Consider the following 16981-nt stretch of genomic DNA (forward strand, 5'->3'; position numbering starts at 1 on the left):
TTCAAGACGCCCGAGCCCTCAAAATATATTTAACAATGGTGGCTGGAGTCTCTGTTCCCATGTTCCTTACAACAGAATCATCAATTAAGGCTCTTTCATCATGATTCTCAGTGGGTGCATTGACTGAACACCCTAAAAGGAATGGGAGAGTGGTGTCACTTTGCTGAGTGAGTATGCTGCTGAGACATCACCCAAACGCCCGGCTGCAGGGGCTCTACAGCCGGAACCAAATTGTGTGTGTTGCTCGCACTGACCTCCACCAGCGTTTGGATGTGTGTCTCTAACTCATTAACCTTCTCCATCAGCCTGACTAATTCCTTACATTTATCAAATGTGATTCACTCACTGCTGATGGAAGAAACAATAGTAAACATGTGGCATTCAATGCAAGAAGAAATAACATAAGCGGATGCCATGACTTCAATTGTTTGTTGTTGTTGTTATGGTTGATCTTGAGCAGTGAGTGTTTGAGATTGATATGGTTCCTGATGTTTGAAATTGATGCAATAATCTGTGTTAAACACAGTAGAGAAAACGAATGCACGCAGTCGAGACATGAGATGTAGACAAGCAGTAAAAGAAAAAGAGAGAAAATGGATGCGCCAATAAAATACACGCAGTTGAAACAGTAGAAAAGTGGAAAAGCCAGAAGCACGTGGCAAAATGGCAAAGGATAAAACGATGAATGTATAAGAATAAGCAATGCTAAGCAGGGTAGCAAGCTACAAGCACTCGTGCATCATGCCGGCAGCAACCAGAACAGTAAGTGACATCAGGAATTCTCTTTTTTGAGACAGACATTGTGCAGAAACAGTTGCTTATAACAACAGCAGCAAAATTAAGCCCTCAACAGATAACTGTTATGAACAACATGACTTAAAAATGTCAGTAGGCCTCAATATTTTACAGCAACTACATTACAAAGAGAACACGTAAAATGACTGACAGGCCGAAAGCATCATTGCCACATATCTGTTGGCTGTTTACAGAATCTAGAGCTGTTGCAAAGACCTGTGAGATATCTTACAACTCTTATTTCAGTAATATCTTTCAGGGAGTAGGAACATTTTTTGCATTCCTTTCCATGAAAACATTGTTTTGTCAAATAAAATATAATTAATTAAAAGTAACTCTTTTCAATAAGTTTGTACTTTTTAACATTAGTAAAAGCATTTTGTATAAACTAATATATATATATATATATATATATATATATATATATATATATATATATATATATATATATTTCACTGCATTTATTAATCTTAGTTAATTTATATCTTTATGTATTAAAATAAAATGTTCGTTGTTAGTTCATTTGAACTAATGTAGTTAACAAATGTTAACAAATTCAACATTATTGTTCAGTGTTTCCAAAAATAATATTTTTAAAATCCATAGAATATACTAGAGACAATCTATCATAGACAAACATCCCATTTAAATGGCAGGGGATTTGGGATGGGGAAATAACGGGCCAACTTTCTGAGAGAAACAGTGTTGACACGCCATCATTAGTCTATTTAATTATGTGTCACAACAATAAAAGTTTGCCTTTTGTGTTCAACAGAAGAGATGGCTTGGAACAACATGAGGGTGAGTAAATGATGACAGCAGTTTACTTTTGGGGTGAACTGTTATCTTAAATGTAGTTTCCCAAATGCTGTTGAATGTTTTCTGCTAAACTGTGTAGAGGATAAAAGAAATTAATAGAAACATTTACTTAATTTTTCTGTATAATGCTGTAAAACAGTTTAAAGTATATTATGTATTTAAAGTGAGACAACAGGACAGTCAAAATACAAAGATAAATTATTAATTATCCCAGGAAAACAGGACTGGAAAATAGGATTTAATAAAAATATGATATTTTTATAAAACAATCGTATTTATGTTTCACACACCAGTCCTGTTGGTGGCGGTAAAACACCACATGTTGGCTTGTCAGCCGCCATTAAACAACACAAGAAGAAGAAGATCAGGGCTGATTAATCAGATATTTGTTCTCAAGTTGGTGGCAGAAATACACCAGAAGTTGTTTTGCAAACCTCCAGAAAACACCAGAAGAACTCATTTCGGTAAGTGTTCAACATCATTTGTGAGATTTTATATAGATTTTTGATTGATATTTTTCTCTCTTAGGCGTTTTAATCTCTGTAAAATAATCTTTTGTATCTCATCATGGCACTTTGTTTTGTGAATGACGCTTAAAAATAATCAGTTTCAGGAGAAACGAGCAGAAATCTGAGAATATTATGATTAATTTCTGATCGATGAGCTCTTTAAATCAGCGGCTGATTGTAAATGATTTCAATGTTTGGTGAAAGTGGGGCACAAAAAACGATCTTCTGCTTTCCTCGAGTTTGTTTAAATGCATATTTGGGATTACTGGTCATATTCAAGAGGTAAACAAATAATCTAAAACACTCAAGAACAGGTTTATTTACACTTTCTGTCTGTCTGTGGCTAAACTCAAGTTTATAATTTAGTCCAGTTTGATTAATTATTGGTGAAGTTCTGTCCAGTGTTGGTGTAATGCATTAATAAGTGTTAGATCATTTTGTCATTCAATGTATTTAATTTATTTTCTTGATCGTCAATCGCCGTCTCGATGCGGCTCAGATGAGGGAAGAAAGAAATGACACAGAGACCCAATGATATCAAATCCTTCTTCAAAGTTTATAGTTCAGCCCTTCGTTATATGGTCTATGAATAACATTGTCTTAAAATCTGGGATAGACCATCATCCATCCATCTTCAACCTCTTATCCGAAGTCGGGTCGCGGGGGCAGCTGCTCCAGCAGGGGGCCCCAAACTTCCCTATCCCGAGCCACATTAACCAGCTCTGACTGGGGGACCCCGAGGCGTTCCCAGGCCAGTGTGGAGATGTAATATCTCCACCTAATCCTGGGTCTTCCCTGAGGCCTCCTCCCAGCTGGACATGCCTGAAACGCCTCCCTAGGGAGGCGGCCAGGGGGCATCCTTACTAGATGCCCAAACCACCTCAACTGACTCCTTTCGACGCAAAGGAGCAGCGGCTCTACTCTGAGCTCCTCACCCTATCTCTAAGGGAGAAGCCCGCCACCCTTCTGAGGAAGCCCATTCGGCCTAGTTTACATTTACATTTATGCATTTGGCAGACGCTTTTATCCAAAGTGACTTACAGTGCAATTATTACAGAGACAACCCCCCCGGAGCAACCTGGAGTTACGTGCCTTGCTCAAGGACATAATGGTGGTGGCCGTGGGGTTACAACCTGCAACCTTCTGATTAACAGCCCTGTGCTTTAGCCACTACGCCACCACCACTCAGTGATGACCCAACCTTCATGACCATAGGTGAGGGTAGGAACAAAAATTGACCGGTAGATCGAGAGCTTTGCCTTTCGGCTCAGCTCTCTTTTCGTGACAACGGTGTGATAGAGCGAGTGCAATACCGCCCCCGCTGCCCCGATTCTCCAGCCAACCTCCCGCTCCATTGTCCCCTCACTCGTGAACAAGACCCCGAGGTACTTGAACTCCTTCACTTGGGGCAAAACCTCATTCCCTACCTGGAGTACGCACTCCATCGGTTTCCTGCTGAGAAACATCATCTAAGTTAAAATAATGAACAAACACAATTTATTGTAACTAGTAACACACAAATTATTGTATTGTTCTTGTTCATATTGAATTCATCATTCAACTATTCAAAGTGTAGTTTGGAAAAAGTATGTAAACCCCAAGACTAATGACGTCAACAAAAGCCAATCCGAGATAAATGGAGATAGTAATAATAATGAATTTTATTTATAGGCGCCTTTCACGACACTCAAGGTCACCTTACAAACAGAACACAAATAAGCCATCCTTAAAAGAATCAACAATAACAACATTAAACAAACAATACTATGATATGCAATTATACATTGGAAGATACAAAGTATGAACTCATTGCATGCAAAGTTACAAAAAAGCCTGTTTAAAAAGGTGTTTTAAGACGAGATTTAAAAGTATGATGACTCACTGTTATAAATGTCCAGAGGAAGGGAATACCATAAGTAAGGGGCTGCATAACAGTGATCAGATCTGAGGGTACGAGTAGGTGTTCAGGTATGAAAAAAATCAGAGAGATATGAGGTAGTAAGATTATTTAAAGCCTTGTATGTAAAAGCAAGATTTTTAAATCAATTCGGTGCTTAACCAGAAGCAAATGTTGAAGAACAGGTGAAACGTGTTAGAGGGGGTTCTAAAAATGATTCGTGCAGCTGAGTTCTGGACCTGCTGAAGTTTATGAAGAAGTTTGGAAGGATAGCATTGGATACCAAAGAGGATAGCATTGCAGTAATCAAAATGTGATGTAACCAGTGCATGAATAAGAATGGTAGTACTGTTCAATGTCAGAGAGGGACGAAGACGATTGATATTACGTAAATGAAAGAATGCAGAGCGAGTTATGTTATTAACATGGGCTTCAAAGGATACGGTGCTATCAAGGACAACACCCAGACTCTTAGCCTGTGGTGAAGGAGAAGCAGTGGACTGATCGATAGTCACGGTCGAAAATCAGTTTTTGCCAAAAAATAGATGTGGTTCTTCCAAGGAGAATTTCATTTTTCCACAATTTAATTTGAGAAAATTAGATGAGAACCAGTTTTTAATTTCAGATAAACAGCTGGAGGAAGGGAAGAAGTGTGTTTGGAAGACAGGTAGAACTGGGTGTCATCGGCTTAGCAGTTAAAATTGACACCATGTTTCCAAAATATATGACAAAGGGGCAGTAAATAAGAAATAGAAGAGGGCCCAACACTGAGCCTTGTGGAACGCCAGTGATAACTTGATGATTTAGATCTAAAATGTTTGAGTTGTATGAACTGAGTGTGACCAGAAAGAAACGATCGAAACCAAGACAGGGGGTGTCCGTAATTCCAACTGAGTCCAGCCTGTCTAGGAGGATTTTATGTGAGATTGTATCAAAGGCCGCACTCAGATCAAGTAGAATGCGTATAGACAGCTGACTGGAATCCGCAGCCAACAGCAGATCATTAGTCATTTTGACAAGTGCAGTTTTCGTACTATGATGTGGAAGTAAACCAAATTGAAATTGTTCAAACTAATTATTAGCTGAAAGACAATCATGAATCTGAACTGCAACACTCCTTTCCAAACTAATTTATGAAATAAACGGTAAATCTGAAATAGGACAACAATTATCAACATTTGTAGGATCGGCCCTGGTTTCTTGAGTATTGGGGTTATTGAAGCAGTTTTGAATGATATAGGAACCAAACCAGAGGACAGTGAAGAATGAACGATCTCGGTGATTAAAGAAGACAAAGAGGTAAACTTACTTTAACTAAATATGTTGGAAGAGGACCAAGCTGACAGGTCTGGATTTCCAAATAAAAGAGGATCTCTCATCAACAGTTGGAATTTTAAAGATAGAAAATGCAAAAATAGGTAGTTTAAAGGAAACCGAGTCTGACGGGCCACAAAACATCATAATTTAAAAGACTCTAGGTGACTTTAGGATATTGTTTAAAAGGAAAAAAAAAAAAAAACAGATTTTACTTTAAAGATAGCATCTTTATAATGTTGCATATGATGAGCATAATATACTTTATGAACTGTAAGACAAGTTTTGGCATACATACGCTCCAGCCGATGGCCTTTCGGTTTAAGCTGGCGGTATTCAGGAGTATATCAAGGAACAGAGTCAGTAAAAGAAACAGTCCGGGTTTTCAAAGGGGCAAAAACATCTAAGATTCAACGATTTAATACAGTCAGTGATTTAGTACTGTGGGTACTCTCCCATTTTGCTAACAGTGACTAGTGATAGACCGATTTTTGCAATTATCGTCATTGGCCAATAACAGTGTTCACTTGACCGATAAACAGCAGCGTTAACTTTCTCTTGATTTTGTTTCACTTAAGACGTTTTAACAACAACATAATACATTTTGTGTACATGTATATTGGTTATTTATATCGCCATTGGCCAACCTCCTCTACGGATTATTGGTATGGGCCACTGAAAAACACATATTGGTCGACCACTAACTGTGACTTCTTGGGCAATACTCTTTTACATGTCTATATAGATTACTTGCTTTGTTTAAACTTTTCCCAAATTAATCGCAGTCGTACGTTTTTCTCCAGTATGGATTCTCTCGTGTCTTTTCAGATTATATGACTGAGTGAAACTCTTTTCACAGTGTGAGCACTTGTAAGGTTTTTCACCAGTATGAATTCTCTCATGTGTTTTCAGCTCTTGTGACTGAGTGAAACTCTTTCCACAGTGTGAGCACTTGTAAGGTTTCTCTCCAGTATGAATTCTCTCATGTGTTTTCAGGTGATGTGACTCAGTGAAACTCTTTTCACAGTGTGAGCACTTGTAAGGTTTCTCTCCAGTATGAATTCTCTCGTGTGTTTTCAGATTACATGACAGAGTGAAACTCTTTTCACAGTGTGTGCACTTGTAAGGTTTCACTCCAGTATGAATTCTCTCGTGTGTTTTCAGATTACATGACTGAGTGAAACTCTTTTCACAGTGTGAGCACTTGTAAGGTTTCTCTCCAGTATGAATTCTCTCATGTGTTTTCAGATTACATGACTGAGTGAAACTCTTTCCACAGTGTGAGCACTTGTAAGGTTTCTCTCCAATATGAATTATTTGGTGCTGTTTCATGCTGCTGGCTGTAATAAATGTCTTCCCACATTCAATGCGCATATGAACTCCGGCAAAGGTATGAATTTTCTGGTGCTTTTTCAAATAGGACAGGTGTGCAAAACATTTCCAACAAAAAAAACACTTGTAAGGCTTCTCATTTGTGTGAGTTTTCAGGTGTTTTCTTAGGTCTGAATCCTCAACAAATGCTTTACAACAGTTATCATATTCAAATGGATTTTCTCTGCTACAGTGATGTTGGAGATGCTTTTTGAGAGAAACTGCATATGCAAAACATTTTCCACACTGATGGCACATGTAAGGTCTCTCTCCTGTGTGAATTTTCATGTGTGCATTAAGATTTTTTTTACATGCGAAATTCTTTTCACACTGAGTGCAAGTAAGAGATTTCTTTGCTGCTGCTCTTTGAGGATTTATTGGTGAGAAATTATTTTCAGTCTTTGAGCAACTCAAAGATTTTTCTCCAGTTGTGAAATCATGATGTTTCTCCTCTCCTTCATTCAGCTCTTGATGTTCCTCTTTCACGTCCATCAGCTCTACAATAAACAAAGTAAATTAACAAAAATCAGTTCGAGAGGGACAAATGTATTTATTTGTGCTGTGCAAGGTCCATAGATTCATACTAGGGGTGTCAATTAGCTAAAAATAAAATGTTTATATCAAAATTACATGACATGTCATTGCATCATGCCATTTACAAGATGAACGAACCATCAATGTATGAATGAAACGGTGCAAACCCCTTATCAAATGATCAGGAAATTAGCAAGAATTGAACAAATAAAGTAACTTCGTATGAAATAGTTGTTCCCTTTTGATTTCTTGTAGATACACTTTTTACAGAAAGAAGAGTCAATGTTGTTCCACTCAATGTTATTTTTCTTTCTCGAAATAGTCTTGTTTTCTGAGGTCTTGAAATTTGCTGGCAGTTTTTGTTAGCTTTTTCCCCCAACTTTGAGATCTTCAGCAGGTGGTCATCCCTGCATGAAGAGGCTTCGGGGCTTCCGGATCCATTCTTTCTGGCAACATCACCTGTTGTTTCAAAGCGCTGACCAATTCTCTTAATAGCTGATAGAGAAATCGGGATCTTCTCTGCCTTTTTGGTTTTGTAAACTTCAGAATAGCTACATTTGGCCTGACGGAGACCAGCTCCGTGGTTTCTGACAGCAACCCCGGCATGATATTTAGCATTTTTGTGGAGCAGACTTTCTTATGTGTGAATGGCTGTGGACAACATGGACCAATGACAGTAAGAAGGTGTTCAGCAGCTGGTTAGAAATGTTCCTAAACTTTTGCCCAGGCGAGCTGTAATGAACCACCAAAACAAACTGATGAACCCTTTTTGACCAGATTTTGCTCTAAATGCCAACACACCATTAGTTTGTTTTTTAGATTTTGTATGAAGTATATTGTGGCCATAAGTGTATTATCTGAAAAATAACTTTAAATTGTCTATCAACTGGTGAACCATCCTTTAAAAGTTATCATGTTAAAAAGGACAAATTAAGACTTTAAGCAAAACCCTAATCCAGAGTGACCGTTCCTGCAGAACTGTTTTGAATTTGGAAAAATAAAAAAAGATGTACCTTAAAAGACAACTGAGCACTTCTAAACTGACAACACAAAATAGAGGGAAACTTTTTAGCATGAATTTCGAGTGATAAAATCATCTGCTAACAGATCCTGTCATGAATATGTAAAACAACATTACAAGGAGAAACAAATCTGAAGGAATAAAATCATCATCATCATCATCATCATCATCACTCTGTTGTTCCTTTGCTGTGGTTTCTTCATAATATTCATCACTCTGTTGTTCCTCTACTTTGATTTCTCCTCTCATCTTCATCAGGTTCCTGCAGTCCAGCAGCTTCACTGAACACATCTTCACTGGTATCTGCAGCATCTGCTGTTCTCCAGTGTGGATCACATTCATCTGTTCTCTCATGATGAACATCTGAACACAAAAACATCATCATTATAATGGACTGACATTCATCAAACTCAAGATTATTATATGATTGTACACAAGAACAAATCTGTTAAAATAAACAAATTTAAAAGTCACTTTTACATGGTTACAGCGAGAATAAACATTGTCTGATATATTCTAGAAAATAAAAGTTGATCCTTTACAGGTTTGGAGTGTGTAATAATGGAGAGATCAGTCCAAGGAATTGGACAGGTTTGTGAGGAGTGCGCATGTGCATGGAACAGACCGAATTACAAATATCATAGGGTTGAGCCAAACAACAAGCCAACAAAACATTTCTGGGAGTACAGTGGGAAAAGTGCCCATTTATAAACACCGCTGTAAAATATGAGTTTTACTGAAAAGGAAACCCCACTATTGAAGCGCAATTCAGCTAGAGGTCAAGATAGAAAGGTAAGGAAACAAACACAGAAAGAACTCTGGAATATCTGGAAATAAAGCAAAGCAACAGATAATAAAATACTGAAATCTTCCCCAGTACCCATGTTTGTTATTCACAACAGTGTTGTGGGGAAATTACATTGCTGTGGAGAAAGCTGCTTACTGACTGAGCTGCATGTATACAGGAGTACGCTGCTTATACAGATCATGTATACTGGAACTGCTTTCTCGCAATAGCCCGCTTTCTGGAGTCCATGTAAACGTGGTCGCTGTGTGTGGACTCGAAGCCTTTTTGAAGAATCCAGTTAATGGTTCTCTGTCCATAAGACCAAGGATGGATTAAGAACTGAGAGGCCCATGGGCTGGTACACCCGAGGCCCCTTTGACATGACTAGATACACATATGCAATACAGGATACTTGGCAGATTTGGTTGGATCTTTCAAATTGATGGAAGAAAAGTTTGAACCAATCCATTAAAGGCATTTGATATGGTAGAACGTGTTTATTTTTTAAGGTTTTGGAAATATACTGGTTCGGGAATACTTTTATTAGATGGATAGGAGCACCCAGCAGGGTTGCCCTCTATCCCCTTTATTGTTCGGTCTTGCCCTGGAACCATTAGCAGTCGCGATTAGAAGGGAAGTTGATTTTCCAGAGGTGGTTGCAGGAGGTATGGCACATAAGCTTTTGTTTTAAGCACATTATATTGTATTATTCCTCTCCAAGCCCACTAGGTCTATGCCTTGCCTCCACAGAAATATTAATTCCTTTTCTCAAGATATATCCTTGCTCAGGATTTTAAGTTCTCAGGATAAATTTTTCTTTGTTCATTAAGAATTAATTGGTCTATATCTGAAGCTTTGGCTCTGACAGCATACTGCCCAGTATTGGCTTTTCAGCCAGGCACCTTCCAGTGGCCTATACAGGGCATTACAGTATTTGGGCATCTTATTCCCAGCAAATTTGTGTGATTTAGATAGTTATTTTCGATCCCTTAATAAAAGATTTGAGCGATGTGGGCTGGTGGACTTCATTACATTTATCTATGTTTGGAAAGGTTAATATTATTAAAATTTATTGTATTTATAATACCTGCAACAATCTCCCCCTTAGATGTCCCCCTCTCTTATTTCAAGCAATATGATAGTATAGCAATGTCCTTCATTTGGAACGGTAAACGTTCCAGATTACATTTCAATAAGTTAATAATAACCTTTATTTTACCAGGAAAGAAGACTCACTGAGATTAAAATCTCTTTTTCAGGAGTGTCCTGGCCAAGATAAGCAGCTTAATTTACATTTTACATCAAAGTTACAACACACAAACATAATCAGATCTCATTACGTAAAAAAAAAAAAAAAAAAATGCATCTGGTTAAAAACATTTACACACACTTAATTTACTCAGATGATTATCTAATGAATAGTTAAATTGACTACAAGATACTACATCTTTTAACTTCATCTCAGTCTGGAGAAGATTCCAATCCGATGCTACGGCATGTTTAAAAGAGGTTTTACCCATCTTCGTTCTGGCAAAAGGCACACACAAATTGTAGGTCGATTTAGAACGTAATGAGTAATTACCAGGTGACTTCTGTTTAATAAGACAACAAAGATAAGGGGGTAAATTACCCAATATAGCTTTGTAAATCAATTGGTGCTTTTTCCTTCTAATACTCAGCGACGACCAGCCAACCATTTTATACAGGTCACAATGGTGTGTCGAAAATCTGCAGTCAGTTATAAATCTCAAAGCACCATGGTACAGAGCATCCAGAGAGACAAGAAGGTAAGAGGGGGCGTGCTGATATACTACATCCCCATAATCAAAAACTGGTAAGAAGGTAGCAGACACTAGTTTCTTTCTCACATTAAATGAGAAACATGATTTGTTTCTAAAATAGAATCCTAATTTTTTCTTAAGTTTTTGCCTCAGATATTTAATATGTGACCCAAAACATAGTGTGTTATCGATAATGATACCAAGGTATTTGTACTCCAATACTGATGTAATCAGATTACCCTGAAAAGTCAAAAAAGAGATGGAATTCTCAGTAGAGATTTTGGAATTCGAAAATAACATACATTTAGTTTTTTTCTCATATAAGACCAGCTTTAATGCACAAAACCTATTTTGTATCATATCGAAAGCAGACTGTAAGAAAGCCACAGATTGTTGCTTAGATGAATCTGAACAATATATAATTGTATCGTCTGCATAAAAGTGAAACCTTGTGTTTTCAATATTAAAATCCAAACAATTTATATATATGCTAAATAATAACGGGCCAAGCACAGATCCTTGAGGGACTCCCTTAACGACCTCCAATGGATCTGACTGAAAACCTTCCACCAGAACACATTGGGTACTTCCCTTTAAATAAGAACTAAACCATGAAATAACAGTTTCCGATAGTCCTACTGATCGAAGTCTTTTTAGTAACACATCATAATCCACAGTGTCAAAGGCCTTTGATAAGTCGATAAAAAGACATGCACAATGTTTCTTATCATCTAAGGACTCCACTATATCGTTTAAGACTTTTAAAACAGCTGTACACGTACTGTGGCCTTTACGAAATCCGGATTGATTAATAGACAAAATATTATGAGTGTTTAAATACTGTGTCAATTGCTCACTTACTAATTTTTCCAACATTTTCGAGATGATACAAAGTTTGGATATAGGTCTATAATTGTCCATTAAAGAAGGATCACCTCCCTTTAACAGAGGAACAACGAATGCTGACTTCCAGATCAGTGGGATTTTGTTTGTTAATAAAGAAAGGTTAAACAAATACGTCAGTGAGGGAGAAATAAGATCAGCCGCTAGTTTTAAAAACAATGGGGCAATATGATCAGGACCTGGCGATTTATTCACATCTAGTTCTTTTAAAGCAGAACAGACATCGGAGCAAATAATTTGTTTAAAAGCAAATTCACTTTGCCATAGATTACGCTCTGCTTCAAGGAAATCTATGTTTGAATTTATATAATTATTTGTTTCAAATAAAGATCCCGATGCAATATTTTATTAAAACTATTAAGCATTTGATTTTTATCTACGATTTTAATGGAGTCTTTAATTATACTAGAAGGAAGGTTTGTAGTTTTACTACCAGTTAAGTACTTAATATGCCTCCAAAACTTCCCAGAATTAGTCACATTTTTTGTGGTTTTATCAAGGAAATAATCTGATTTAGCTTTTCTGGTCGCCACCGTGCATTTATTTCGAAGTTACCTAAAATGCAGCCTATCAGAGCTTAGATTTGTTTGTCTGGCCTTAGCCCATGCGACATCCCGCTCTTGAATGCCTTACGTGATCTCAATCGAAAACCACGGATTATCACGATTTTTAACTCTAAATTTTTTCATGGGCGCATGCTTATTGACAATTAACATAAAATGATCATAAAAATACTCCCATGCACAATCAACATCCGGAATTAAAACAATTTTATCCCAATCAATTTGAGCAAGATCGTATAAGAATGCTTGTTCATAAAAATATTTCATAAAACGCCTCGTAATAATTTTTGGTTTTTGCTGAGGTCATTTCATATTTCTAACAACTGCCACGACACAGTGATCACTGATATCGTTAGCAAATACAGAAACTGACGAGTATTTATATGGAACATTAGTTATGACAAGATCTATTAAAGTTGATTTTTCCATAGATTTCATGTTAGGCCTAGTTGGTGAATCTACTAATTGAAAGAGATTTAGATCATCGCAAAGTACTTTAAAATGATCGGATATTGTATGCATCCAATCCAAATTAAAATCACCTAATAAGATCAGTTCTTTATAATTCAAAAGAGCTAACGAGTCCATTACTGAATGTATAGGCCCAGTTGCCGATGGAGGTCTATAACAACCAGCTATGGTTAGCTGCAAGTTCCTAGACACAGATACATTTAGAGCTAATAATTCATACTGTTTAGCTATGGAAATTGAAAATAGCAATGTTGTCTCGAAATGTTCTTTGACATAAATTGCCACCCCCCACCCCTTTTTGGTCTATCAGCTCTAAAAACCTTATATCCAGAAATGCTAATATCTTTGTCTGAGATAGATTTATTTAGCCAAGATTCGGATATAACTATAATATCCGCATTTGTATTCTTAGCCCAAATATATACCGTATCCAATTTTGGCAGCAGACTACTGAATATTTAGATGTATAAAACCCAGTCCTGACCTTGATTTCAGATCAGTTGGAGTACTGAAATTTGTAGCAACATGAGGACCTGGGTTTGATAATACATTCCCAGACATTAATAACAATAAAATTATTAAACACCTTTGTTTAACTGGATTACTCTCTCTGTTTCTAGAAATCGGCAAACCATTGTAAATATTACAATAGTTCTCTTCCCTGGTTATAGTGCATCTTGCAGGATCAAACTGCTTGAGATTTACGGGATACAACAACCAATGATATTTTTCAAAAACACAATGTTAGTAGACAGTCCATCGAATGTCCAATTTTTTTAATTTACAGATGAAGAGTTAAACAATGGTAAAGCGCTAGAACCATGCCCATGGCCACTGATGTTAGCTTGGTACGGTGTCCAACAAAAAGAGCTCAAAAAGAGCACACATCCAACGGTTAATAACCACATTTTGGCCGAATAATCGATAGCCACAGAGTCCATATAATTCAGTTTAACAAGTCAAAGGACGTACCAAAAAACTCTCCTGCGAACTGCGAAGCTGTATTCCCACGCTGTCAGGCCCTGTTTCCCACGCTGTCAGGCCCGTGAGCAAGGCTCACAAACTCCAACAAAGCAACAGCAAACAAGTCTTTGCTAGAAGACTCGAGTCCAAGGTTACAAGAATGTTGAAAAGATGCTGTTCTCCTTCATCACACACGGGCAGCTTTCCCTCGCTGCCAGGCCCGCAGAACCTGCGCTCAAACACTGGCTCACGACCCTGCACAAGCTCAACGGCTTGAGCTAATTTGGCTCCTGATGTTTCAGCGTGCCAAGTCCCAAAGGAACACGCAATTTTTCCGACCGATGTTTATTATGTAATAAAAACGTTATCGGAAGCTGAGATTATGTGTTTGTTGTATCTGTTGTCCATTTAGACATTTAAAACAAAAATAATATAGATTAATAAAAGGACAAAATAATAAAAGGACAAAATAATAAGAAATGATAATAGACTAACGAACTGCCATCCAACTATCAAGCTGCCATCTTGGATTCGTGGGGAAGGAATTGTAAGGTTAATTTGACTGTGTACGTAGGTACGAAGTTACATAGGCCGATTGACAAATGGGTGCTAGGCCTACCCAAGAAAACCTGGCTATATACATCAGGAAGTGGGGTGGCTATCAGGCTGTAAAGGAATCAATGGAAAGGAGGAGGCGAGAACCGGCTTGATAATATAAATGATAGTTTAATGGTAAACTTAAAACAAAGACACAAACACATATGACGGACATATCCGCTAACGAGCTCTCTCTCCTGCACGGCCCTCTGCAGTCAGCCTTTAAACCTCACGGAGGCATAATTAGCCTAATACGTGACCGGTGCGTAGGATCACGACCCGGCCCCGCCCTCCGCCGCATCGGAGAGGGACTAGTGTTATTTTTTTAATTTGTCTCTAAATATTTTCGGCTGTTTTATTGTCTATTTGTGTGTCTTTGTCAGTTGGCTTTTGACCACTGGAGTGCATGTTTGTGTCAGGTGTTGGTGTTATTAATGTTCGGGGGGAAAATATATGATTTCACGTGGTTTGATTTAGCATGTGATTTGTGGCATAGAGTCAAAAACAATTGTTAAGAACAAAAAGAAAAAAAAAAAAAAAGAATTACATATTGAAAACCCAAAGGCAACATTACAGTTAGTGATGTCCCGATCCGATACCTAGATCGGTATCGGCTTCGATACTGACGTTTTTAGACGGATCGGGTATCGGTCTGACGAGCCCGACCCAAATCCGATACTCTGTTAGTCATGTTCGTTACTGTCAAGCTTAAAAAAATGACATAAAAGAACTGTTAAAACACCATTAAAGCGGTTAATATGACTCGTGCATTTTATTCAAAGCCACTTGAAGACACGCGATAGCTCTGTGAATTGCAATAGGCTGTGTTTAATAAGTAAACATATAAATGCACGCGCAGCTTCAGCCCGTTAGTGAATGGTGCTTCGGTTTACACACACACACGCGCGCGCGCAGCTATTTATAGCCTTCACACGTGCACAATATTTGAGCGCTACAAACGAACATCTCAGATGTAGATGCTCAGCAGTTCGGTTCACTTATAATATGGACTTAGAACGGCACTGGAGGTGCATTTAACCAGAATTTAAATAAGAAGCGAATTAAACTGTGAATAAAAAGGGTGAGGGTTCAAAAGTTAAAGCTGTCACGGAGAGACTCACGGAGGCAGAGATATGAACGCAGTAGCAGGGTTTATTGAGGATTGAAACAGTGATGTAATCATTTTGAGTAAATCCAGTTAAGCAGAGTGGCAAACAGCAGGTAAGTAATATCCAGACAGTGTATAGACACGATGAAAGAGATAACTTACAACAATTTTATGATACTTGCAGGCAATAATGAAAACACATGTTTGACATAGTATTTCTGAGACTCCAGAACTTTCTACTATCGATGAGAACAGGCACAGAGTGTGAAATTGAAATTGAAAGTGAGAGAGCGAGAGAGTGTGTGTGCGCTCGCGCGCGGGTGAGAAAGCGGGGTATTTATGCAGTCATTGATTAGCCACTAATGATATGCAGGTGCGTGTAATCAGAACTCAGGGAGTGCCAGTATCCAGTAGGCTATGCTAGTTAATAATAAAGCGTTTCTTAATAAGCTATACATTTATATTGAAATAATGTGAAGTTAAAGGTTTGTGTTTCTTTACATATTAAAGAGTACACCCAATTATTTCCACACAATAATGTAAAGCTATTATAAACTGATTATTCAAAAAAACAACACTGGTATCGGATCGGGATCGATATCGGCCAATACTGAGATTTCCGTTATCGGAATCGGATCGGAAGTGGAAAAAGTGGTATCGGGACTTCCCTAATTACAGTAAGTCCGTAAACGGGTTTAAACAGAAATTTGTCATGTACGACCATTAAAAATTATCTTTCAATCACAAAGATGCAAACATATGAATAAATCACAATTCAATCAAGGAAGATATTTAGCAGATTTTGAAAATAGTCTTCGTTGGAAGAAATATTGCCAAAAATGCACATTGACTCTCTCCAAAACTATATATTTATGACATTGTCAAGTGCTAGAGTCATTTATGGGATTAGCAACGTTTTCTAGGAAGTAACCACAACGTTTCTGGAACATTAGCAAAAGTCCTTAAAGACAGAACCAGTGTTGGTATGTTCCTCTAAAAAAAGTAATTAATTACTAACTACTAATTACATCTTCTACAGTGTAATTAGATTACTGTTTTTATTATTCTATCTGAAAAGTAAATGCACAACTTATTACTAATTACTTTCTAAAACCCTGTACTTGCTGTACGTCGAATAAATCTAGATAGTGTTTACCTTTTCTTTAGAGATCAAATGAGGCGCATGCGCGCACACACCGAACTGTAGTCAGTTAACACGGTCACAACGTTACGACGAATGGAATAAAAATAAAAAAAAAACACGAATAAAAGTATTTGAGTTTAACCACAGACAGACGAAAGTGTAAATAGACAACTGCTTCTTAAGTGTTTGTATATTAAACTAGTATCGTTATACCTGGCTATGTAAATGTAAAGTCCAACAAAGTCTCGTGAACAGTGCAAACGAAAGAACTTCACAAAGTGTCCCGCCTTTTTATAACAAACGTGCGTCAATTTAGTTTTTAAAGGGAAAATACTTTTAACCCATCCGTCTGTGCTCGTTCTCCCCTAATATAGCACATTATCGCCTTCTTTCAACTCATTTAC

The 16981-nt window shown here is 37.5% G+C and overlaps 1 protein-coding gene across 3 annotated transcripts in view; it reads right to left on the reverse strand.

Moving 5' to 3' along the window:
* LOC127618586 (zinc finger protein OZF-like) overlaps nucleotides 1–16981 on the reverse strand; it is a 178767-nt gene that overhangs the window by 50777 nt on the left and 111009 nt on the right. The window contains exon 2 of one of the 3 annotated variants that reach the window (XM_052091137.1): nucleotides 8434–8623. The exons of the other annotated variants lie outside the window; for them this stretch is intronic. Within the exon in view, the coding sequence (XP_051947097.1) occupies nucleotides 8434–8623 (190 nt within the window). The remainder of the gene's footprint in view (nucleotides 1–8433; nucleotides 8624–16981) is intronic. 3 annotated transcript variants of the gene reach the window in all.

This window comes from Xyrauchen texanus, chromosome 25, assembly GCF_025860055.1.
Source record: "Xyrauchen texanus isolate HMW12.3.18 chromosome 25, RBS_HiC_50CHRs, whole genome shotgun sequence".
NCBI lineage: Eukaryota > Metazoa > Chordata > Actinopteri > Cypriniformes > Catostomidae > Xyrauchen > Xyrauchen texanus.